Source organism: Dipteris shenzhenensis, chromosome 25, assembly GCF_047967505.1.
Source record: "Dipteris shenzhenensis isolate YYH24624 ecotype China chromosome 25, Dip_SZ_1.0, whole genome shotgun sequence".
Lineage (NCBI taxonomy): Eukaryota > Viridiplantae > Streptophyta > Polypodiopsida > Gleicheniales > Dipteridaceae > Dipteris > Dipteris shenzhenensis.
This window is the reverse complement of record NC_141620.1, coordinates 7521003-7546497: the sequence shown is the minus strand read 5'-3', so window position 1 is coordinate 7546497 and position 25495 is coordinate 7521003. Positions and strand designations below refer to the sequence as shown.

General features: G+C 43.8%; 1 protein-coding gene across 2 annotated transcripts in view; it reads left to right on the top strand.

The window, feature by feature from the left end:
* Positions 1–25495, top strand: part of LOC147885393 (putative trehalose-phosphate phosphatase C) — a 143878-nt gene that overhangs the window by 113198 nt on the left and 5185 nt on the right. For both annotated transcript variants that reach the window (XM_087396389.1, XM_087396390.1), the window contains 2 exons: positions 6093–6170; positions 12050–12119. In XM_087396389.1, coding sequence (XP_087252515.1) covers positions 6093–6170; positions 12050–12119 — 148 coding nt within the window. The remainder of the gene's footprint in view (positions 1–6092; positions 6171–12049; positions 12120–25495) is intronic.

The following is a 25495-nucleotide window of genomic DNA, read 5'->3' as shown; positions in this document are numbered from 1 at the left end:
AGCAATGACAACTTGCTCAATGCCTTTTACTAAATAAGATGCATTATTTGCACATGTAACTGCTCCCCCCTTTATAGTGAGCTTTATAACTCCCGCAAGAAGTGATGTGGTTGCTAGCACCACTATCAAAGAACCAGGTATTAGAAGCATCAGGAACTATCATACATGCATCATGAATAGAAGGATTGTACTGACAAGTAACAAGAAAAGCCCAATGCTGATCATGTGCAAAATTAGCCGACTAGGAGCACCAGAAATTGCAAGAGCTGACTCCTGCTTCTTTTCAGATGTAATTTTCTTGGTGATGTCATGCCCAAGTTTCCTACAATAGTTACATCTCATTTTCTTTTTCTCCTCCCCAGAAGTAGATGCATTAGAGGAATGACCAGAATGTGTATGAGGGGGCTTACCAGTTGAAACTTTTCCCTTGTCTTTATTTTTATTTTTATGTAGAGCTTTAATCAGTAGCCATAGAAGCATTTCTATTCACACGGCTTTTGTTCTTCCTGTAACAAAAGGGCAACCAGCTGGTCAAAAGAGTATTGGTTGGCATTGCCCATGGCTACCAACTGCAAAGTAGTGGCAAAGCCTTGGTAAGAATCAAGCAATCCATGGTTTCATGGATACAAGATGAGAATCGGGGACTACCTCATCAATATTTGCCAATTGCTCTTTCAAATTCTACAACGCTGGTAAGATATGTTACCACCCTCTTCAAGCTTTAAATCCTTCAATTTTTTGTGGAGGTAGACTGCTCTAGCCTCATTCCGCACTTGATATAAGGAGGCAAGCTGATCCCATGTTTGTTTAGCTGTCTTGCATATGAACGGATATGAGGGATAATACCCTTTTGGCTGACACAGCAATCGAGGCATGCTTCGCCAAAACGTCCATCCCACTGAATCTGCTCCTGAGTAGGAGGCAAAGTACCTGTGTTGGAAGAGGCAGCTGCACCAGAAGTAGCATTAGACCCATCACCAGATGAGCTAGAGGCTGTATCAGAGGTACCGGAAGTAGGAGGTTTAGTGGGTCTGACCTCAATGGCTGTAACAATATTCCAAAGATTCTTGGCATCCAAGACAAGCCCCATCATATAAGCCCACATGGGGTAGTTTGTGCCATAAAGTTTGTCCTCAGACCCAAGCATCTCAAACAAGTCATCCTTATTGCCAACCATAGTGCAAAAATGAAAGCCAAAGGCACCAACTGACTTTCCCCTGACAATGCAAATGAGAGGAGTCCGATCTCCCAAATCCAAAAGGCAATTTACTGCACAAGCTTCAAAGCTTTTTCATTGCAAATGTGTGGCTGTCACAAAGTGTACCTGCTACTAAAAGACTCCCAAAAGGCAACACGAGGCCTTTCCACAATTCCAAGGAACCAAAGAAGGGGCTGGCTAGGAATAAAAAAGTCAATACAGTGGGAGCTTACCAAGTGATGTGGACCAAAATTACAGCAAGAAAAAGGCTCCAAACTCGAGCACGGGTAGTCACCCTTGTAGGAGACGTGAAATGGACAGAAAATGGCGACTGAGGGTGCTAGAGGAGCTTGAAAATGAAATTTCAGCAAGGCACAGCAATTGAAGGCTTATGTGGAGGCTCCCACAAGTGAAGACCAGTAGGAGAAGGCTCTCAAAATGAGAGCAGCAGCAACCTAAGAGGACAAACTCGCACTCCGTGGTATAGAAACAGCAAATGAGAGCAAGAAGGCTTCAAGAGAGGTCTCCAAAGTGCAGCAGCAGGCTCCAAATCACCAAGTCGGCTGATGACCTGCTGCTACAACACCTCTAGAAGCAGCTACATCAGCCGATTTGGACTCATGGAGCTTGCTGCAGCATTTCTAAGTAGTTACATTAGCTGACTTGGTGATTTGGAGCTTGTTGCTGCAGTTTGGAGACCTCTCTTGAAGCCGGCAATAAAAACAGCTCGGCTGAGGCCTTAATTGCTCCGAAATGCTGAACCAGGGCCTCAATGGAGCACTTATGGAAGGCGGCTATGCAGCAGAAGCACAGAAAAGATGTTCTCCCATGACAAAAAGCTTTGGAGAGCTGATAAATGCCCACACGTGTGCAAGACGCGTGCCGACCAGCTTCCGTACAAGCTGTACAGGCCACCAAACGTCCCCGATTGAGAGCTCAAGAGCTCATGATGGCTGGAAATGGCTGAGCAAAAGGGCTGTGACCTGCTTTGATACCACTGTAGACTAGGGCAAGTGATGGAAGCAATGGAGGTGGAGGCAATGAGATTAAACCGTACTGCTGTAATGAATTGCTGCCATCCATGAAATGAGTACAAAGTACACCCAATATAAGAAAACCCTAGGACAGGGTGTCCTAGTAGTACGAAGTGTACTAACTGTTACATATACTAACTGTACCATGTGTCCTAACTGGCTATAACTAGAGTCTAGGCCTACAAGGCACATACCAAGGAATGGATGGAACCTGTGGATAGCCCATAGTATGGCCTACAAGTTTCACCCCCCAAAACAGAAAACATTATTGGTACTAGACCACCTCACATATCTCAAGTAGCCCACTGAATGTCTTAAGACATGAGCAGAGCTTATTCCATCACATAATTGGAGTAGGGAAAGTTTTGCACCAATCTCATAAGTTAGCGGATCAAGATTTGAAAAAGCACCAATAAGAGGTGATGTGGAATAGGAGACCCCTCCACTATGGGTTCTTGGAACGTATCTAGAGTTTTTCCCTTGCTCGAGCGCTAAACTATTACTTAGAACCTATGAGGCACTGACAAATGCAACCTATGGATTGATACAGCTGTTCCTCTTGACTAAGTTGAGGAAGAAAATTTGACTGGCACTAGCTAGGCATGTCCCTCTATAAGTCATTTGCATTCTTTGGCACCAGGGAGAAAATGCATCTCAACCTCTAACATCCCTTACCCAACCGCGTGCCGTGTTTTGCCTCCATCTCTCAATGCCTTTGATAGACACATGAAGACAAACTGCATTTGGGGTTGTAGAGAGGACCAAATTGTTCAACAAGATGAGAAGAGATACCTGCTACATAACTTAGGGATTAGTGGCGTGGCTCACATTTTCAAGTCCCTAGATCTTTTAGGAGGGAGCAGATTTGGACAGGGCCATCCTCATTTCGAAAAGACTCCCTCATCCCACTTCTCTAGATGTAGTACTTCTCTTTACACAAACCATAGTCTCCTTCTCTTGGGAGATCATCACTATTCCTATTGCATGTTGGTTTTGGAGATTCAGATGCATAGAGGCCTTATGGGTGATTCTGATGTTAGATTATCCACTTTGAGTTTGCTGCTCCACAATTTCTTACCTATGTTCGAGTACAATAAATCCCTATAAGTTCTTGAAGATGAGTTATTCACGTTTTGGCATATCCCAAACCTATTACATGACATTGTGTGCAGCACCAAAAACATCTTGAATTTGTGGAGGATGGTACTTTGTATCAAAAGGAGAGACACTTTCCTTCATTGTTTAGCTTGTCCTGGCATTTATTGATCTTTGATGTTGCAATCTTCGCCAAGGAGTGAGGATGCTAAGAGATAGAAGTAGCTTGGGAAAGGTGAATAAAGATCCATCTCTACTATTAGAAGTAGTCCAAGGGCCCATCAACCAAGTTGTAATTAACTTTAGATTGGCATTGTCTTTAAATGAAGTGGTTTTGTATTAGATACTAAGGGACTGTGGGATAGTTGAAGGTACATGAGACCTTTTTATTCTTGCTGTCTTGGTGAGGCATTTATATTATAGACTTTGAGAAGTTTAGGCATGCCACAATATTAAGCCTTGGACTCATCAATCCACATTTTTGAGCTTTTGCTAGAACTGATGTAAAAATCTTTTTGGGCTATTTAGCAATAACTCGTGTAAAAAACTTTTTCTAGCTTTTGTTGAAAACACAACTTGATGAATGTTGATGTTGAAACGTAAGAAGGACAAGTAGAGATAAATATGTTGCTATTCGCTTAAGGTTATTTTAATATTTTTGTGTGACAACATCAACTAGAGACAATTATCAATAAAATGCTTGTTTCTTGTAACTCTATCAAGTTTGATCTTGCAACAATGTCAACCATTGTTCTCTTGAAAATTGCTTGAGATTTACAATTACTTTGAGCAACTTAATGGATTCTTTTTTTTTTGTACGCAGTTATGATAGGTACCTTCTTTGACAACCTATGTCTAATGTTTGTAAAATCTGCCATAAGCAACAATTTAGTAGCATCAAATCTGATCAACCTCCTATCAAGGTGATACCATACATCAGGTAGCATATGCATGTCACGAATACCCGTAAATTGATTGTATGGGAACTTTTTTCAAGTGTGTTAGGTATGTCCCCTTTGTAAATTTTCACCTTTTCCCCGGAGCGATACGGAGGCATAGAGGGAGAGAGGGAGTGGGAGGGACAATATAGGTTCAAAGAGATGCGCCATCAACAATCAAGGCTCAGCCATAGGTGACTGTTGATGTACATACATCATACATGGAACTAAATATATTACACAAACGATTCAATTTGAAGACTGAAAGCTCAATGTTGAAACTAATTGCTAGATCTAGACTGTAGAACATATTAGAGCAAGGAGTCATGACTCGGAGTGTACACTCTAAGTCTACAGGTCTATGTGGGCCAGGGGGGTGACTATAGCTTGGAAGAGGAGGATGAGCAAAGGGGGTTGTGTGGACTGAAGGAAGGGCAGCAACTCAGCCTTGAGAAAGGATGAGAACGATGGAGGTGGTATGTGCACACAAACAAGTGCTAAATGATTTCAAGCAGTGAAGGGATTTTAAGGTACGCTTTATAATTACAAGTGTACATTTCAAGGAAGGGGGATACATCTGAACCACATTTTTGTGGGCCAGGGGGGTGACTATAGCTTGGAAGAGGAGGATGAGCAAAGGGGGTTGTGTGGACTGAAGAAAGGGAAGCAACCCAGCCTTGAGAAAGGATGAGAACGGTGGAGGTGGTAAGTGCACACAAACAAGTGCCAAATCGATTTTAAGCAGTGAAGGGATTTTTAGGTACGCTTTATAATTACAATTGTACATTTCAAGGAAGGGGGATACATCTGAACCACCATTTTTTCTCTTAAAAAAGAAAGAACAAGAAAGCACCCCTACCATCCAAAAATAGAAAAGGGCAAAAGACCTTTAAACAAAAAGAAAAGACTTCTATTAAGTAGGGATTTTTTTTTTCAGTATGCAGACCGTAAAATACAGAACGTATTGTACTATACCATATGAAAATTTCCACGGTATGCATACGAGAACTACTTTGTCTACAATTAAGCTTAATGTTGCTTCTTGCACAAATTGAATAAAGCTAGTGTTGATGGGGACAATTCATGAAACATAGAAGATCCTTACAACGTTAACGATGTAGAGCATTTAATAATCCGAGTCTTGGAAAACCTATACATGGTTGTTGTGAACCTGTGTTATAGGGATCTCATTTCGAGTTACTGTATCCGAAGTACCAGACTGTCAGTGGATATGTATTTTTTCCTTAGAGGTTACTAGTTCACGCTCATGTTTGGACATGCACAGTTGCAGGACCAAATGTTTATAGCCATTTCAAATGTGCAACGTCTGGATATATCCAACATTTAATTGTAAATTTGCTGCACTGGTGCTTTAAGGGCAATTTCAGGTTCCTTTTCATAACTGAAAATCATTCTTCTTCATCCCTTTAAGCATATTTCAGAAAAAATGTAGTGCTTTTCAAAATGACTTATCCAGGAGAAGCAACCACATGCCACCAAATTTTGGGAAGAATAGCTTACAATGGAAGAACAGTAGCTCAATCTTTCTCCCTTTGCCAATATCAGAACTGCAAAGTCCAGAACAAAGTCGAATTCCAGGCATGAAGTTGGGTGTCTAGATGTCAGTGATTTTGGGATCTTAATTTTTCTGTTATTGCTGTCAAATCGCATTAACAGAAATGGTTGTTTAGCCCACAGGATAGAGATGCAGCAGTTGATAACCTTTGAGTGCAACACATTTTTTTCCATTCAGCATTTGAATTGTAGTTGCTTGGATTTGTGGCATTTTGGTTTCTTATTTTGGATTTCTTGTTTGACTTTTGTCAGAATTGGATTGCACTTGCGGAGGAGGTAGAGGGGATCCTGAAAAAATACCCTCAATTAAGCCTAACTCAGGGGCGAAAGGTGCGATATGCTGCAACTTACAGAGGGCTTATGTCTATTGTTCTCTAATACAAACAAGAATTACTACATTCGAGTGGGATGAGTGTAACATTGGAGCATGTTATGATGGAATGCAGCTGCACGCACTCACTCGGAATGATGTTCTCAAACTAACACAAAATTCTCATGAAACTCTAAATAGCTGTTTCTTTGATAAGAAATTAAATTCCAAGATGTAAGAAGATACCAAAAGAAAAGTTCTAGACACAGCCTGATGTGAATCTTGCATTTATCTTGTAAAGGGTCCATATAAGATTGTGTTTGTGGCAGCAGAATGTTTGGTTCACCTTCAATGTCCTTTCTATCACAGACTTCACATTCCTTGTCCTTGCTGCATATACTTTTCCTTTTGAGACAGCACATAGGATTGATATCGTCCTTTACAAATCCAGGATCTGTTGGAGATTTTTCCAGAAATTTGTCAGATGTTTTCAAGTAACCAAGACTCTAGTAGCAATTTCCAAACCAGATTTATACCATTTCTTTCCTTTTTTTTTCAAAGAAAGGAACCTTCTATTAATGCTTGAAAGACTTCATACAAAACAGCAGCCCCGAAGGTGCTGAGTATGGAAATGAACCGGGAAAAGGCTGAAAGAAAAACCAGCCTCCAGCCTGTTCTAGAGAAACCCAACTCACTGCCTAGGGGATCTCTGGTACTGGGGCTAATAGCCAGGTGGGGGGACTATACAACCAGCGAATCCCTCGCGGAGTGAATATGCAAAAAACTCATGCAAGCCAAGCCTTGCAGAATTGAGGGCGCCTCACGACAGCTGCCCTAGAACCTGGGGTCCCACGCTCCGAGGTGGAGCAGAGGCGACCAAGGTAGCCTAGGGTGGAACCGGATGCTCACCTATCACCAGGCTGCAGCGAGCAACCCAAATGTTCCATGCAGTAATACTGGCTACTACCTCCCATACGCTATCCTCCGGAGGAGAAGTGAGGCTATCAAGAGGGACCGCCTCATGGAGCTCTATCCTCTGAATGCTTCGATCTTGTATCCGGTAAGTTGGGGAGATCTCATCAATCTGAAACGCTTGTCTTCCCTCAGTCAACCAGGCCACCATCCCCCAAGTGTAGTCCCTTTGAAGGCTCTGCATATGGATCATAATCCTGAGGGCTCCCATTGAAATCCTCGCTGCGCTACGACAGCTCTAGAGGCAGTGAGGGATCGTTTCCAGAAAACCAGAAGAGCAACAAAACATTGCCCCTCCACCCGCATCTACTCCAACCACGAGCCGATGAGCATGCCTCCGTGGGTGGCCAGCCAGAAGAAGTAGGAGATCTTCCTCGGCCGCAAACTGGACCATAACCGTGTCCAAAACTTGGAATGGACATCCCGAGACACTCTCTGGGCCACCAAATGCCTCTCCCTCGAAGGGGTCCATATCGAAGAGTCCATCTGAAGGCTCCTGCCAATCCATGTGGTGTAGGAAAAGAAGGGCACCTCATCCACTTGCTTGGCAAGGCCGCCCCTCGAGGGTCAGAACCACCCGGATCCCACTGGACCTCCCTCAAGGGCCTACCCTCCCAAAGTCGGAGGCACCATCTAGGAGCATCCTGCTCTGAGATACTGTGAGGGTCAATGTGCCACTCCTTCCCCAAATGTCCCACCACTCTAATCATGAGTAAACGAATCCCATCTAGACTCCCATCCATCTCTAGGTCTCTCTCAGTGAGTGCCTCGATTAGGTCTCCAGGTCCTACACGGAAAAAATCGGGCTGCGTGCTGCCTCACTGCATCATCATCCTCAAGGGGACATCAGTCCGAGAAAACTGGCCCAACCATGTGTTGTCCATCCACACGTGAAGTCCCTCCCACTAGCACTTAGGGATGGGTAGGTCAAGCTCTCTCATCCACTACCTTGGCCCTCACAAATGCGCTAAGGCGCCAAGCCTCGCCTCTGCCTCCATGGATAATCTGCTCCATCTTTCAAAGGAGCAGGCTGGTCCACTTTCCCACTGTGCCCAACCAATGTGAGTCCATTGCCCGAGCATACGCCTCTCATGATCTCTGATCTCTGGGTGCCAAACAAGGGGCTGATGCTCGAACTCCTCTCTGCATCTAGGCTGAGCATGATTGAGGCCCCTTGCTAATCTTTGCGAGACCCTATAGAGGCTCCTCATCAAGGAAGAACCCTTCCCCGTAAGGGGGGCCTCTGAGCAGGTCCATCTGTGTGAATGCTGGTAGTGTCCCCCAGTGCGTGGGGTGTTCCTGAGAAGCCCTGTAAGAGGAGCTTCCAAGGCTCTGCACCTGGGTGAGGCTGCGAACAACCAACTTGCCCAAGAGGGCTCTGCTTTGCATCTCCGGATCAATGACACCCAAGCCTCCCAGTGCCTGCAGCATGATCACCGTCTGCCAAGCAACTCGGGCTCTAGTATTCCTCATGCCGTTCGAACCTTCCCAAAGGAAGTTTTGAACCAACCGTCAGAGCTTCCGAGCTCGAGTAGAGAAGCTTGCGCTGAACAGTCTCGAGGACGGGGGCGATCTGCGACCACAGGTCTTTACAGCCAACTCTTTCAGACAGAGAGGATGACTCCAGCTTCTCTTGTGGCCCGTGAGGTAGTTTGGGATCACGTTCCAACAGTAGTCTTGCAGGATCCTTGCAGCAGTCTGGAGGAGCCTTTCACGGAAGAGGAGCTTTGGGAAGCTCTGAAGGCTCTCCCAACCCAGAAGTGTCATGGGGAGGATGGCTTAACTCCGGCCTTCTTCTAGAACTTCTGGGAGATCATCTCCACCCCTTTCCGACTAGCTTGCTAGGAGATTTTTGACACGGGCTTCGATAGGTCCGACATCCGATAGTGGAGAGCGATCTCTTTGCATGATACTGCATAGAAGATCCTTGCGAAGGTCTTGAGTTTGTGGTTACGGCCCCATCTTGCTGACATCATTCTTGACACACAGACCAGGTTCGTCTAAAAGCACAGCATCCTAGACAACATCTTCACGTTTTGGGAGGCAGTGGATTGGTCCAGGGAGGAGTCATGGCTGTTAGTTGTCCTCCTCTTGGATTTTGAGAAGGCCTACGACAAGGTGGAGTGGTCTTTCCTGGAGGGTACTGTGCGGAGATAGGGTTTCTCAGACAGATGGATCATAGGAGTTTCTGCGCTTCATGCGGGGAGCTCTAGCCAGATGCTTATCGGAGGACACATGGGCGAGGCCTTTCCTCTCTCTGGCTAGGTCCACCAAGGCTGCCCCCTCACTCCCTTCCTCTTCTTGTTTGTGGCAGAGGCTTTGGGCTACTACTTGACATCACAGGTGGCGGGCTTCACAGGTTTGAGGCTTCCAATAAGACAGGAGGAGCTGCTGGACTCTGAGTTTGCAGATGACACGGCCTTGTATGTAGAGGGCACCACAAACGAGTTTGGAGAGAGACAGGGGAGACCTAGCTATATACTATGAGGCCTCGGGTGCGCAGATCAACTGGACAAGATCCATAGGTTTCTTCATAGGCTCTGAGGAGATGCAACAAATTCGAGAGTGGAAGAGCGACTTTGGCTTCAGATGGATACCCAGGGGCCAGACAGCGAGATACCTCGGGTGCCAGGTTGGTATTGATATTACAGTAGAGCAAGGTCGAAAATCTCACGCGGATCATTGTGCATGATGCTCTATGGATCTCGAAGACGTTGTAGCTGCGTGCCTATCGATCAGGGTCCCAGTGGTATGAAGGAATTGCTTCATCATCATGTCTCCTTGCTGTACCCACCGGGCCCGGGAGCAATGATAGGAGAACTCTACCTGGCAAATCTCCGTGTCTTGCAGCTCAAGGCGTGCACTCTCAAACCTGCTACTAAGCCAGTGAGATTTACAACCTCATGCCCTTGCACGGTGCCATCGTTGCTTGCTACCAAATCTCTGTCATGACCTGCTGAATCTCCTCGTCCTGCAAGAGGTCCTCTGGAGTGCGGACTCACTTTTGAGGAAGACCTCGATGAGGCTGCTCTAAGTGGAGCACTGCTGGAGAGTGGTCTGACATTGTGGTACTTGCTAGAATCCTGGTAGAGCCCCCTCTGTGTAGTGCCCTGCCCCCAACGTAGAAGCAGTCTAGCTTGTCAAGTAGTCCTTTATGTCTCCTCTGTTCGGAAGAGAAGAGGAGGCTGCTAGGTATCCTGCTGAACTTTGGCTCTTGCCACGGGTCTCTACCATGGATCATGAAAATGAATTGCTCCGAGGTGCTCTGCTCTGCTGTTGGCATCTCAGAGAAGGCGGCATTGTCCTGCTTGTCCTCCCCAATCTCCAGGTTGTTGAAGCCCCTCCCACAATCCAGGAGTTAACATCTGGAAGACACTTTGACAGCCTCCAGGAGTCTACATCCAGTTGATAGTTGGACGGTGCTATCTGCATGCCGCGGCATACACGTTCAGGATCCCAATCTTGGACTCTACCATCCTAACTCCCATCCAAACTGCCCGTCCTGGGATAAGCTCGCGTTGATCATAAACCTCTGGAGCCACTGTCTGTGAGACCGACATGCAAACCCCTTCGCTCCGTCCTATTGTAGGGGACCACACCTCCGGGCCTCTCCTCGGGAGAAGGTGGTGTCGCTGTCTAATGTGTGATGCTGAGAACATATGCTCCCGAATCAAAAGGATGTCTACTGCCCACCCTACCACTGCCCTCTCCAACTCCTGCCGAAGGATCTGGTACTACGGTTGACTACGAGCACGGTCATGGAGCCCGTGCACGTTTCAACTCCACTTCTCCAACCTTGTGGAGGCGAACTTGAATCTCTAAACTGGGTGTGTTTGGGAGCCCACTACGCTGATCAAACGCCCTTTCTGGGGTTTCAAGATCACAAGTGTTATCTCCAGGGGTAGAGGGTAAGAGTCCGGAATCTCCAAATAATTCGAGGGTCCCAATTGCGAGAAGTCATGTGGTTAGGGACGCCCATGTTGGAAATTGGGAGCTGCTAATCGAGAGGACGAGCCCCTTCCCTTGGCTCTCTCCCCAAATGGAGAGAGGGGACATGATGCTGCAGTGAGGAAGCGGAAGGGGACACTGTCTTACCCTTGTCTGCTGGTGGCAGGGGTTGTCGAGCCAAGGGAGAGGCAATGCAGCATCAAGAGCTCGTGGGGCTCGCTGCTAATGTAAGGGTGAATGCAGACGTTGAACCTCCATCACGAGAGGATCACCTGGCTGGGCAGTGGTCCTTGCTGCTGGGGTCAATGATCAATGTGATGTGATGGTTGAGTGATGTCATGGGTCAGCTCTTCTTTTGTTAAACAGAGAAAATAAACTACCCTACAAATCCGTAAAACAAACCGGTGCTGATCATGAAAAGAAGAAAATAGGCAGATTGGTTGTCACCAAGATAGATCAAAGCTCTAGAGTTAACTTAGGATTGGCCAACTAATTTTTCTTAAGTAATTGGGACAAGTACCTGCCCCTCCACCAAGAGAGCTTTAATGGTTCTCGCTCTAATGAATGCACTCATGTTCTCATAGCTCGCTAGTTTTAAATGAAACATGGAGACATCAGGATTTTAATCTTACATTATTTTTTAATAGAATGTATTATTAACCTTATATTGCTAGATTTCAAGAATTTGGATTTAAATTTACTGTTTAATGTGAGTAATGAAGCTCTCAATTTCTTTTTCCAACATGCTCAATCTGTGGTATATACAAAAAGTTTCTTGGGGGGCCACCTTTGCAAGGGTTGCGTAGCAAAAGTATAGTAATATTAAATCATAGTTTTGCACACATTTTGGATTCAGTTTTTTTTTTGGTTGGACACGTGGTTGCGGTCACGCACATGCACACATGTGCACACACACATTTTAGTTAGTTTTGGTTCAAGATGTATACTTTCTTTGCTTGATGTGACCATTGACATGTAGGTTTTGGAGCTACGGCCTGCCATAGAGTGGCACAAGGGGAAAGCACTTGAGTTCCTATTAAAAGCCCTTGGTAATATGTGAGCCCACACAGTACATTTGGAAATGAGGATGTTATTCATGGTTGTGTTTTATTGCATGTGTGTTTGTTTGGAAACAAGCTTCCATGTAGATATAATTTATTCGGTAAAGTAGAGCTCCGAAAAAATTTCCATTGCTTTATTTCCAAATGTCTAAGACATGATTTGTTTGACGATTGTATACAGTGGAAATTCACATGCGATGCCTATTATTCATTTGGTACTGAATTTTGGAAAGAGGCAATATAATTTTATAAATTCTGAAAACAAGGCTACTAGCTTGCTTTGCGTAGAAGGATGTCATTCTATAATGTAAGCAATGGTCATTGAGCTGCAATGGGTATTTTAGCATATTGGGGTTCCCACATATTGACAAGCATAGCTCATGGTCTCGCCTTCAGCCTTGGAAACAACCTAGAGGCTTAAGGGATGCCGGTTTTTAGTGGTTGGGACTGTTATTGGGCTTTCTCATCCATGTAAATCTTGGTTTTTAGTTTTGAAGATTGGGACTTGAACGTGATGGAGCACTATGTCACATGTTGTGTTCTTTTAGTTTCTTAAGCATTAAAATGAATCACTTCTTGAAATGTCCATTGTCAATCAGTTCTAGAAGATCTTTAAGGAGAACTCATAATGTCTTGACCAAATTACAACTTTGTAAGGTTCATTAAAGAAAAACAAGTTATTCTTAATCTTTTGTTTGGATTGGTTTTGAAACAAACGTCACAGGTGTAATGTATTTGTGATAAAAACTTTGTGATTTTAAAGTATGGGTTTTCTATCATTGCAAGCTTGCTAGGTCTTTTGAGTGATTGACCATTCAATGATGTGAGAACTTATTGAGCTCACCCTTATATCACAAATCTAGTTTTGGAAAAACATTTTTCCTCTTGTGACTATCCAATGTTTTGAGACCTTTGGGAGATTCGATCGCCAGAACTTACTCCATACCAGAGGCACATTGCTCGCAATGACGTGGAAGCATTCCATGCAGGCCGAACAGCCTGGCATGCACTCCAAGGCAATTTACAGCAAGGCAACTCAATTTTGACAACTCAGGAAGGCTACAAGAACAGGCACACATAATCACAAAGCAGAAAATTGAAACTTTTTTCTTTTCTTACAAAATTTCATATGACAATTGTTTGACTCGCAAAAATTGCAAAAACAATGTCTATTCGATCTAAACTACGTTCTTGCACATTTAGGCAAGTGGGAACAGAAGAAATGGGCAAAAAGGATCTCAAATCTGTTTGCATTGAGGGTTGCGGTTTTTTGGAGTTCTGATAGTCTATTTCACTTTCAACAATGAAATCACCTTTGGATGCAATTTGGTATGCACTCGGTCTTTCTATGTGCCTCTGATGTTTTGATGCCAAATCAAGCTTGGGACAGCCAATTGTTGCTGTAATTTGACATCTATTGATATTTACTGGTGACAAGCAAGGGGCTTTTGCATTTTATGTAATGCTACACACATTTCAAATTTGTTTGAGGTGTTTAACAAAGGGCCTTGGCCATTCAAGGTGAAAGTTTGGGCTAATGCTGTTCAGCAAACTTACATCCATGTTTTTCTATAGAGTTACTATAGCAATAGTATTTGGGGATTGCATTTGTTTGCAGACATGGCTTTAGATAACATGCCTCATGTGGAGGAAATGTTGAGTGGCACTTAGAATTATGATGTGTTGAAGTTCATAATGAAGATGCTATTCACATGAAAGAGCTTCTGGAAGATTGTTGATACACATCCACAAAGCCACATAGAGCTGCCAAGAAAATAGATGAATGGATTGCAAGCATTGTCTGTTCTCATTGCAAATATCAGTTTCTCCCTCATTACTTAGAGAATGAGTGCAGAGATTGCAGCACAAGCATGATAGATATTGTAGGACACCTTCAAGGTGAAGCAAAGGATAGCTTCATTCTTTGAGGATGAGAGAGAGATTCTTTGGCGACTCGTCTCACTAAGCTTAACAACATTACCGAGCATGTGGTAGCTATCGCTGAGAAGACAATAAAGACCGTATGTCGCTCACTTTGAATTCTTTGGCACCATCATACAAAAAGTTTGTTAACAACGTCAACATCACAGCTCATGTCAAGATGCCTTCTTATCACGAAATGCTTTGTTTGTTGGATGATGTTCATGGCTTGCCTTACAAACCTGCACATGCCACGGTGGATACTTGGTGGGAGAATCTGGCGAGCATTTCAGCATTGCGGATCCAGATGCTCAGAGGCTTTGGATGACTCCCAGATCCACCCCACACATATTAGCAAGTATTTGAACCGACATTGTACCTACTTTGATGACCTATGGTTTTCCTTTCTCGGAGTTTACTGCAAGGGTGAGGTGGCATTTTCAGCCTCAACCTTGGATTTTCTCTAGCTCTATCTAATGAGCACGTTTTGGTCATTTTGGGCATTTTCTTTTTGTGCTTTGCATGCTGTAATTCAGCCTTGAGCTTTGTTTTTCATTTGGGAAAAAAAAGGAATAGCAACTAATGCACCACATGGATGGAGGTTAGGGCAATGACCAAGCTTTTGCAGGCCAGGGGTGGGGAAAAGGTCAAGGGTAAGTTTTCCAAGAACACATTAAATTGTCGTAGGTCTAATCGAAGATGAGGAGATGTTGGCATGGCATAATAATAATGAATTTAAATGTGTTTCGTACGAGCATGAAACATAGGATTCCGTGCCAATGCAATGGCACAGTGAGAATTGGAGTAGGCTCCTCCAATGATGCATCAAGATCACCCAACAAACGCCTCAACCAAATATACTCGGCTGATGTGTGTTGCGTAAGTAAATAAGGCATCCCACAGCTTGGCTGTAAACTTTAAAGAGAGGCATCAAAAGGTCACGAATAGCTTAAGCCCCAGCTTCATAGGAGTAGAGATGGGCTTGCAATCTGAAATATGAACCCTTCCAAGAGCTTACCAATATACTTGGATTGCAACAGCCAATACCTTTATCTTCCTGTACAAACTAGATGCCCAAATAGTAGTGAAGCAACCCCAAATCTGACATCTCAAACATCTGATGTAATTCAGCCTTGAAATCTGTAATTTTTGCAGCATTATTACCACTGAGCAGCATGTTCTGCTGAAATTCAGCCTTGAAATCTTCAATTTTTGCAGCATTAGTATCAATGAGTTGCATGTCTTTGACATAGAGAACAATGATGAGAAAATCTCTCCCTTTCTTCGTGACATAGAGGTTGCTCTCATGTGGACTATTCTGCGCTAAGCTTGAGTGCTTGCTTCAAGCCATACAAGGCCTTTCTCAATTTGCATACTTTGGTTTCCTTGCCAGGTTCCACAAATCCAATGGGCTGAGAAACATAGACCTCCTTCTAAAGGTCCCCATTCAAGAATGCAGTTTTGTCCAACTGATGGATCTTCCATCCATGAAATGTGGCCAATGCAACCACATACCTAACGGTGGTCATACAAGAAGTGGGAGCATAGATGAAAATCTATGCCTTTCTGTTGTGCATAGCCCTTTGCTGCAAGGTGAGCTTGTACTTGTCAATGGACCCATTTGATTCTTTTAAGCTTCTACATCCACTTCGTGTCAATTGCCTTCTTGCTAGCACCAACTCCATGTGGTTTTTATTGATTGAGTCAATCTCCACTTGCATTGCCTGCATCCAATGCACATTTTCTCGTGCTTCATCAAAACTATCAGGCACATCTGCCTCAAGTATGCTGGTGACCCATGTTACAGTGATGTGCATCCTCAATGTCTCTAGTGCCACTCCGTATACGGCTTGGAAGTGGTGCAAAAAGTTTGTTGTCCTCGAGTGCGGAGCAGCCAATGAGATACTGATCTTGCTTCCTACGATGCTGTACTTTTACGTGCTATAGCATCAATCAATTTCTTCCTGAGAAACAAGCTCAGCCATAGGCTGAATTTAGGCATCACCCACTGGACTATCTTCTTGCAAATTCTGATTTTCCACTGGCATAACAAGTGAGTATCAAAGGAAATGGGCAGAGTCGACGTATGAAAAGAAAGATAAGGCTCCGACAAGGAGTTCAAAGTAATGGTAACAAGCTGTGAGTTTAGAATAGTCTCATCAATGTTTTAGAGTTTCTCTCACAAATCTGGAATCTTGGTGACATGTTTCTGCAGAGTCACCGTCATCCATCTGCACGCTATCAAGGTCTATAAGCGTATATGAGACTCTTGTCTCATTATGAGCTGAATACATATTTTCCAAAAAATCCCAGTTCATCTTTAACAGGCCGGCAGGACCTAATATGAGGAACAATAAACCTATTGATATTTAGTGAAATCAAAGACAAGGCTTGAGCATTACACCTATCCCACCTCCTTTGCTTAGAATTAATTCTTACAAGTGCTTACCCAACCGGGGCAGCTTCTTGTCCTTGTTGCCCTTGAGGTGCACCACCGCCACGACTCCCCCTTGCTGTGGAGTAGTACCTAGTGCTATAGGATCGTGGCGGGCCTCATCACCTGTTGTGACATAATCTCAAACTGTGAATCAAAAAACTCCAAAGAGTATAATTGGTACTATCCAATTGATCCTTTGGGGTGAGCAAGTGGAAGACATCATTCGGATTCTGTTGTGCCATTTGAGCAAACAAAAAGAGACAAAGAAATATCAACAAAGTTTACGTGCTATGAACATCTTGCTCAAATAATAGATATCAATGCCAAAGCCTATGCTAGGCCTAGGATGTCAAACACTATTTTCTAGCTCCAAGCAGATCACGGGAGTAGCACCAAATTTGTTCCACCCAGCCAATCTTGCTGAAGCGTGAGAGCTGACGGAGAAAATCAGATCAGAAACATACGTGAACAGTCCATTCTCCATCTCTCACTAACTCCAACAAGCCCCATCTCCCTAGATGGATCTAGATGCCACATGTCATCATCATAGGGCCTTCCTAATGCAACATTTCACCCCTCACTTGGGAAGCTTTAATTTCCTTTGCCCCTAGGCACATTTCTTGCATTAGGCCCTTAGCCTTAGATCCACCTAGTCTGGTGCTATCAACCCTCACCTAGGACCTTGACATTAATTCCCTCCCGATCATTTACATGAAGCGCAAACAAATATATTACAAACATAGATCCTTTAAGGGAAATGTTGACTGATTCTTCTGAGGTCATGCTACCTCGGCTAGAGCGTAACATTCCTTCCCTCTTCAGACATCAGCGTCCTCGATGATAAAGTCTAGGAACACTCTCCGCAACTGGTATACGGATTCCAAGGTAGCTTCTGATAGAGGCTGACCATGCCATGCAACCAACACTGTGGGTATCTTCCGATTTCGTATTTGAATTGTTCCTCCGTCTAGGATTCTTGTTGGTTTGCGCCTTGCATTATCCTCTCTCTCCTGAAACAAAACCACACCTTCGATTAGTGAGTCACCTGTATGTAAAAATTTCTTTAAGCGTGAAACATGAAAAACCGGGTGTACCTTACACCCCTGTGGCAATTCTAATTTATAGGCTATCTTGCCTATTCTCTTTAGAATTAACCACGGCCCACAATATCGAGGTGATAACTTAGCACACTCTCCTGAAGTTAACGACTTCGAGTGCGAAGGAACTTTGAGAAAAACTTTTTCTCCTTCCTTAAATACTCTTATAGACCGGTTTTCATCAGCATACACCTTGGCTCTATCCATAGCCTGGCGGATATTAGCTCTCGCAAGTGCTAGCATCTCCCGCATCTGAATCACAAAGTTCGCGGCACTAGGCACTTTCTGAGGTACTCCAACTATAGTCGGATTTGCTGGTCTATAACCATAGTTCAGCTCAAATGGACTGAACCCTGTAGAGGAATGTTTTCTATCATTGTAGGCAAACTCTAACAATGGCAACCACTTGTCCCACGTATGTTGCCTCAATGACACATATGCCCTCAGCATATCCTCTAAAGTCTGGTTGACTCTCTCCGTCTAACCATCCATTTCAGGATGATCCCCGCTACTCATTCCCAACTCAGTCCTTAGTGTCTCAAATACCGCTGTCCAAAAATGATCGGTAAATCTGACATCTTTGTCTGACACTATGGATCTAGGCAATCCATGCAGACGAAATATATGTCTAATAAATAAATCCAATACTTGCGGGGCACTAACAGACTCTCTAGTCGGAATGAAGTGAGCCATCTTGGTTAGACGATCAACCACCACAAGGATAGAATCATACCCTCCTTGTGTTGTAGGCAGCCCTACAATAAAGTCCATGGAAATGCTCTCCCACTTACTTAGTGGTATTTCCAAGGGCTGTAAAAGTCCGGGTGGCTTCACGCGTTCGGCCTTGCTTACCTGACACGAAAAACACTGTGTCACATATTCATGAATATGGTTTTTCATCTTTGGCCAAAAGAAATCTCGCTTCACGAGATCATATGTCTTCTCAACTCCTAGGTGTCCCGCACATGGGTTATCATGGCACTGTCGAATGACTCTCTGCCTGAGATCATTCTAACTAGGTACTACAATCTTGCCATTTCTTTTCAGCATACCATCCCTTATGGTATATCTTGCATATGTTTGGCCTTTTCTGGATGCCAGGTCATCCTTTTCTTTTTTCCCGGGTTTCAACATATGAGCCTTAGGCCATAGACTCTGGACAAACTCGTCCACCTTTTGAGTTTCTCTGATCTCGGTCATTAGAGCACTCTCTAATACCGTGAAACTCATATTGTGCATAATGCGAGACAACGCATCAGCAATCTTATTATCTTTTCCTCTTCGGTACCGAATCGTCAAATTAAACTCCTGCATGAGCTCTGCCCACCTAGCTTGGCGGCCCCTCAAGTCAGGGTGTTTACAAAAATGTTTCAGAGTATCATGATCCACATCCACATAAAACTCTGCACCATACAAATAATGCCTCCATGTTTTCAAAGCATGGATAACAGCATACAACTCCAATTCATGAGTTGGCCAATTCCTCTGAGAGGGAGAAAGCTTCTTGCTTTCAAAGGCTACTGGCCTTCCCTCTTGAAGGAGAACTGCTCCTACTGCAATGCCGCTTGCATCGGTTTCTAGGAACAACGGTTTCTGGAAATCAACTATTTTTAACACCGGTCCTGTGACCACAGCTTGTTTTATGGTGTTAAAACTTTCTTGTTGATTCTGTCCCCATATAAAAGGTACTTTATCTGAGGTCAGATCAGTCAATGGCGATACTATTTCGGAATATCCTTTGATATGCCTTCTATAAAACTGGACAAATCCCAAGAATGATCGCAACGCGGTTAGACTCTGAGGGATTGGCCAAGTTAGTATTACAACCACTTTCTTCGGATCCATTTCTACCCCCTTTGGAGTGATTATGAATCCTAAATATTCAAGCCTAACCATACATAGTATAGTTTTCTTTTTATTTACATAAAGACTGGCTTTCCTTAAAGTACTAAACACTATTCTTAAGTGTTCACGATGCTCAGTAATACTTTTACTGAATATCAGAATATCGTCAATAAAATGTACTACAAACTTTCCGATATAGGAACGTAGTAAATCGTTCATAAGCATGACGAATGTAGCTGGAGAATTGGTAAGTTCGAAGGGCATTACAAAAAACTCATAATGACCAAACCTGCTTCTGAAAGCGGTTTTATGCACATCCTGGGCTCTAATCCGGATCTGATGGTAGCCACACTTAAGATCTATCTTGCTGAAAATCACGGCTCCATGTAATGCATCTAGCAACTTGTTTGCGTACTCCAGTTCGTAGGCTAGCGCCGATCGAACCTCACGAACAGTCCCGCACTCCTTGTACCCGACCGCTTCAGATCACGCTGCAAGAGGTCACACTCACGATGCCCTTCACGTATCCCACGCGTCCAGCCTGAAGCTCTGGTCTTTCATCCGCTACCAACGGGCAACTATACGCTTCACGTTCTGTCACCCAGATCCTCTCTCTCACCTAGCCTTTGGCTCTGATACCAAATGTCAAACACTATTTTCTAACTCCAAACAGATTACGGGAGTAGCACCAAATTTGTTCCACCCAGCCAATCTTGCTGAAGCGTGAGAGCTGACGGAGAAAATCAGATCAGAAACATATACGTGAACAGCCCATTCTCCATCTCTGACTAACTCCAACAAGCCCCATCTCCCTAGATGGATCTAGATGCCACATGTCATCATCATAGGGCCTTCCTAATGCAACATTTCACCCCTCACTTGGGAAGCTTTAATTTCCTTTGCCCCTAGGACATTTCTTGCATTAGGCCCTTAGCCTTAGATCCACCTAGTCTGGTGCTATCAACCCTCACCTAGGACCTTGACATTAATTCCCTCCCGATCATTTACATGAAGCGCAAACAAATATATTACAAACATAGATCCTTTAAGGGAAATGTCGACTGATTCTTCTGAGGTCATGCTACCTCGGCTAGAACGTAACATAGGATGCCCCTCAAATATACTAGAAAGATCCTGTGCTGTGGTATGTGCTCCAATCTCAGAATTTCCTCTCAAAAACCAGCCAAAGCTTGGCTCAACAAGGCATAAATCCAATTGAATGCTTGACATAACTCAAAGAAACGTTTCAATACTTAGAAACGTGCGACGTTTCAAAACGCTTTGAAGCGTTTCAAAATAATAGGGGGCGTTTTAAAAATTCAGTTTGTATTTTTGGGTGTCCAAAATGCAGATTTTATGCCCTGCATACATATAGTATGTTGAAACTATGCAAGATAAGCTAAAAGATCACAAAATGCCTTCCATACAAGGTGTATAATGCCCCAATGATTTTGGAAGTACTCTAGACTCTACGGTGTTACTAGTCAATAGTTACAGAAATCTAGAGACAATTTAAATTAGTGTGTGTGCTTTGAACTCTTGAAAATCAGTATTATAGAGACTGGTATCTAGATTCCAAAGTTTAAATTTTAAACTTTTAACTAAAGTTTATTAAAATATTATTATCTTAGATTTATGTAAGTATAGGTAAAGGTACTCTACGTTTCGTTGGTAATGAAATGTTTCGAAATGTGTTGCAAGTTTCGAAACGTTTCATTTCCAATGAAACACGTTTCATTGTGACTATGATCATTGATGCTTGATTGTACCTGCAAAGGAAAACCCCAGTGGCATGAGGGCCAACAAATGTTAGCAATGGAAAGGGAAAAGAACTCCCAATGCAAGCAGTAGTGAAAGTTTACCAAACCAAAACCCAAGCCAATGGTCCAGGAAGCAATAAATGACTGATTTTTATCTCTTTTTGAAAAAAACAGCGAGTCCCCAACTAGAAGGACTGAAAATGCACCTGGACGTGGAAAATATTGGCTGTTCTTGCACAATACTGCCCAAGACAGGCTCAAAATAACAAGGAGAGATCTCCAGAAGTGCCAAAATAGTCATGAGAATGATGGAAAAGCTATCAAAACAGCAAAATAGTCCTGAAAAGCACCTCAAAAAGCGTGTCCATCCCTGAAAAACACCCTGAAAAGTGTGTCCAACCCTCTAGAGCTGAGTGGTATAGTACTACCACACTGCCTGATCTAGGTACCCCGCCTATTCTGGAGTCTCCTCACGGAATGTGACCCATGGACATGTGCAAAGAGAGTGTGGAGCTTCCAACCTCCACATCCTTTTGAGCTGCAGTAGCTCGTCTTTGGGAAACAATGATGGTTTAAGCTGCAGTAGCTCGTCTTTGGGATGGGACCCATGGACATGTGCAAAGAGAGTGTGGAGCTTCCAACCTCCACATCCTTTTGAGCTGCAGTAGCTCGTCTTTGGGAAACAATGATGGTTCTCGTGGCCGGTTTAACTGGTCGAGGATAGTCCAATAGGAGTGGTAAATTTCAGTCCAAGCATGATGCTGAAATGCAGCAAATTTCTTCGCTTGTTGTAGAGGGATGATGGGGAGTGAGGGGGCTGAGGGGTCGGGGGACGGCTTAGATGAGGGAGCTAGGGGAGCATGATTGAGTGTTGGCAATGACTAATCCTCTACTACAAGTAGTTTTGTGACTATCTCTCTCTCATAGGCATGATGTGAGTAAAGACGTCTAATCAACTTTCCAGTGATGACAATGGTGTTGCTGTTTTTAAAATCATAAACAACACAAAATTGACCATAAAAAATACTTCTATATGCAAATGTAGCAGTAGCTAACATAGATGTGAGATTCTTTTTATTCCCAGAACATAGAAAACATCTTGAAGAGAGATTGGATCACTAGATGCCGAAGTGAGTTTAACTTGGCTAATAACTCACACGGCATAAGAAGTATTATTGGCACAAGTCACAGTGCCCCCCTTAGGTGCATGATTCAAAGAAAAAAACTTTTTGCATGAAGTTATATGCTTGGAAGCACTGCTATCAAAGTACCAAGTACTGAATGCATTAGTGCATGAACAAGGACTGAAGGATTATATTGACATGTGACAACAAAAGCCCAATCATGATGAGTTATATTTGCTGATTCATCCTTCTCATGTGAAGATGAAGCATTGGTAACTACAAATCCAAGTTGCTGCTTCTTTTCTGATTCATTGCGCTTCCTGCATTCAAAGATGTCATGTCTTGGCTTTCTACACTAGTTGCATTTTTCTCTTCTTGTTTGCATTTTTATTGACATCAGAAGTGTTACCAGAAATTTTTTGGGGTTTCCCACACGTCTTTGCTGTCTTTCCATTACCTCATATGAGATGGGTATCAAATGCTTAATCACCATTGGATGGTCAAAGGTACCGTGGTTGGGTAGCCCATTTCCACCAACCTCAAAGTGGTTTGACTCTAGCTCCAGGGTTATCAACTAGGAGATACAGCCTTTGAGGCAGACATGGTGCTGTATCCTATATGGTAGTGGCACACAGCAAGCTGTTGAGGAAAACCTTGGGGCGGGGTGGCCAGGGCCCAGCATATCTAGCAGCGACAAATTTGTGCAAGGACCAAGGTAGACGTTGGCGACACAGTAATGGCAGCGTCTGCAGATTTTGGCACATGAGAAGAGAGGCAGTGACCTGTAGAGAACCCAGAGGACTGTGTAGATCCCACATAGAACGAGCGCTGTGGACTGGATCTGAAATTTGCTGTGATATCACTGTTGGGATGTAAGAGAGCAGCAAAATGAGATAGATACGAATAGTACACCAATTGTTGAATGTGTAAAATGAAAGTACAAAGTCAAAGTCAACATAATAGCTAACCCTAGTGTAAGACTAGGGAGGGGCTAAAAGATTTATTTGTCAGATTAGATTTAGTCTTGGTTTGTTTGAAACAAATTCCTCTTTCTTTAAACCTTGGGCCTGTCTCTACCCATGCAAATCATCTTGTTTTATAGTTACATTTAAGCAATCTATTTCCTCCCAAATACTAGTTGATAGACCAGTTTTACACTTTCAAAAGAGTGAACTAAAATCCACGAGTGTATACTCCAAAACAATCTCACATGCCGTTGCAAACCATTGGTAGGAATCAGGACAATAGATAGCAATGTGCACATATGATTAAAAATCTTAATTGCTGGACACAATTAGTGACAATCCCTGTATGATCCAAAACCTCCATGCTCCTCGAAGAGATTTACATTCTAAGCGAGAGCCATTAAAATCTATCCTTCATGTTCACCAGGATCTGAAGTGTACAATAGAGGCTGGCAACGAGGAAAGTCCCTCAAATTCTTCTAAGAAATCATTAGAAAGTGGAATAATCTGGGAAGTTGGAGTAGAATTTGTCATGTGAGGTCGGAGTGTAGAAAAGCAGTCTCGACATGATATTTGGATCATTATCCTGTGCAAATATAGTGTCTAAAAGGCATAGAGAGGCCTAATCCCTTTGTGGGGATTAATAATCACCTTGTAATGCATGCACTTTAGACATTGTGGAAAATTGAAGCAGTGAGAACTCCGAACGTTTAGTTGAATCAAGCCCTCTCATCTTTTTTTCCCCCTCATGTTCGCTTGTTGAGTGTCCACTTGTGTTTTGCCTAGTGCCTTGTTGAGTGTCCACTTGTGTTTTGCCTAGTGTCTTGGGTTCCTCTCACACCAGAGGTCCTTTGTTTGTGATGTCCAACCATTATTGCTTGGGAGGACAAACCAGGTGGTCAAAAGAGGATGTCATTTGGTGCTGTGGGGCTCGTTTTGTAGAGTCTCTTTTGTTAGAAATCAACCAAACAGAGGGTATGCACAGCGAAAGACTGATAGAATAGCCCAGGAGATCACACAATGGTGTTGTGGGTGGAATCACAAACGTCCTTACTAAATGTGCTTCGCATATACGTGCAGATCAGCAAATAGACAATGCTCAAGAGAGATGTAGGACCAACAAAATATTTCCGTCCAATGGACACAATACAATAGAGGGCCAAAGTCCCACCAAATCGTGGTCCTTTGTCCTCACCAAAAGATGCTGTCTTACTACCTCTGAGGTACTCCTAGATCTCTGAGTCCGCGTGCTCCTCGATGAGCATATGTAGACTTTAGTCTCCGTGCCTGATCCCCCACACCTTGCTGCCCTGAGTGTCAGCCTAGGTGTGTATCCCTTTTTCAAGCTCTTTGTCTGCAGTACACAGCCTGCTTGGACCTCCAGAATATAGGCCCCAGTGTGCGACTAGCTCCAAACCTGCTCCATGAAGGCTGCCCTGGTATGCTTATCCCTGTCATTCTCAATACATTTGATGCGAGTCTTCAGTGTTGATACATGTATGCATATCATGAATACTTTAACACAAGCTCCTATCTGAGTTTCAAGGCACGCTCTACAAATTTTCATTGACAAAAGCAAGCAGGTTCACATCCCAAGCCCCCCAAAAAAAAGCTTAGGCCCTAAGGGGCCCTTTTATAGGGGCTGGTAGCCCCCTATCTGCACCGACCCAATGGCTGACTCCTGTAGGTCTGTAAACCGATCCACCAGCCCTTTATGGATAGTTACCAAGGAACGGTGTTCCAACATCCAGAACGTCTGGAACTCTGTTCTAGGAAGCAGGCCGGAACCGGAACTGCCCCGGAACGTCTTTTTTTTGCTCATTGAAAGTTTCATATGAGTATTTTAGAGCTTATATAGAAAATTTAAAGCTGTAAAATTTAAGTTTCTTCATTTTCTAACATAGTTTTATGTCATATGATGACGTGTCGTTTATGATGTGGCATTCCGGTTCCCGTTCCCCCTTCCCGGAATGTTCCCATTCTGACACCTGAATTTCCGGAACATTCCCGTTCCCTGGTAACTATGCTTTATGGAGCTATGTAGACCCTGCATGGGGCTGTGTGCTGGCCGACCTGTTTGGCCAGCCAACCAGCCAGCCCTCAGTCCTATTTAAGGGCTGACCTGTTTGGCCAACCAACCAGCCAGCCCTCAGTCCTATATAAGGGCAGGGGACTGCCCCTTTGCAGCCCTTTTCTGGCCCCACCCTGTGCGCAGC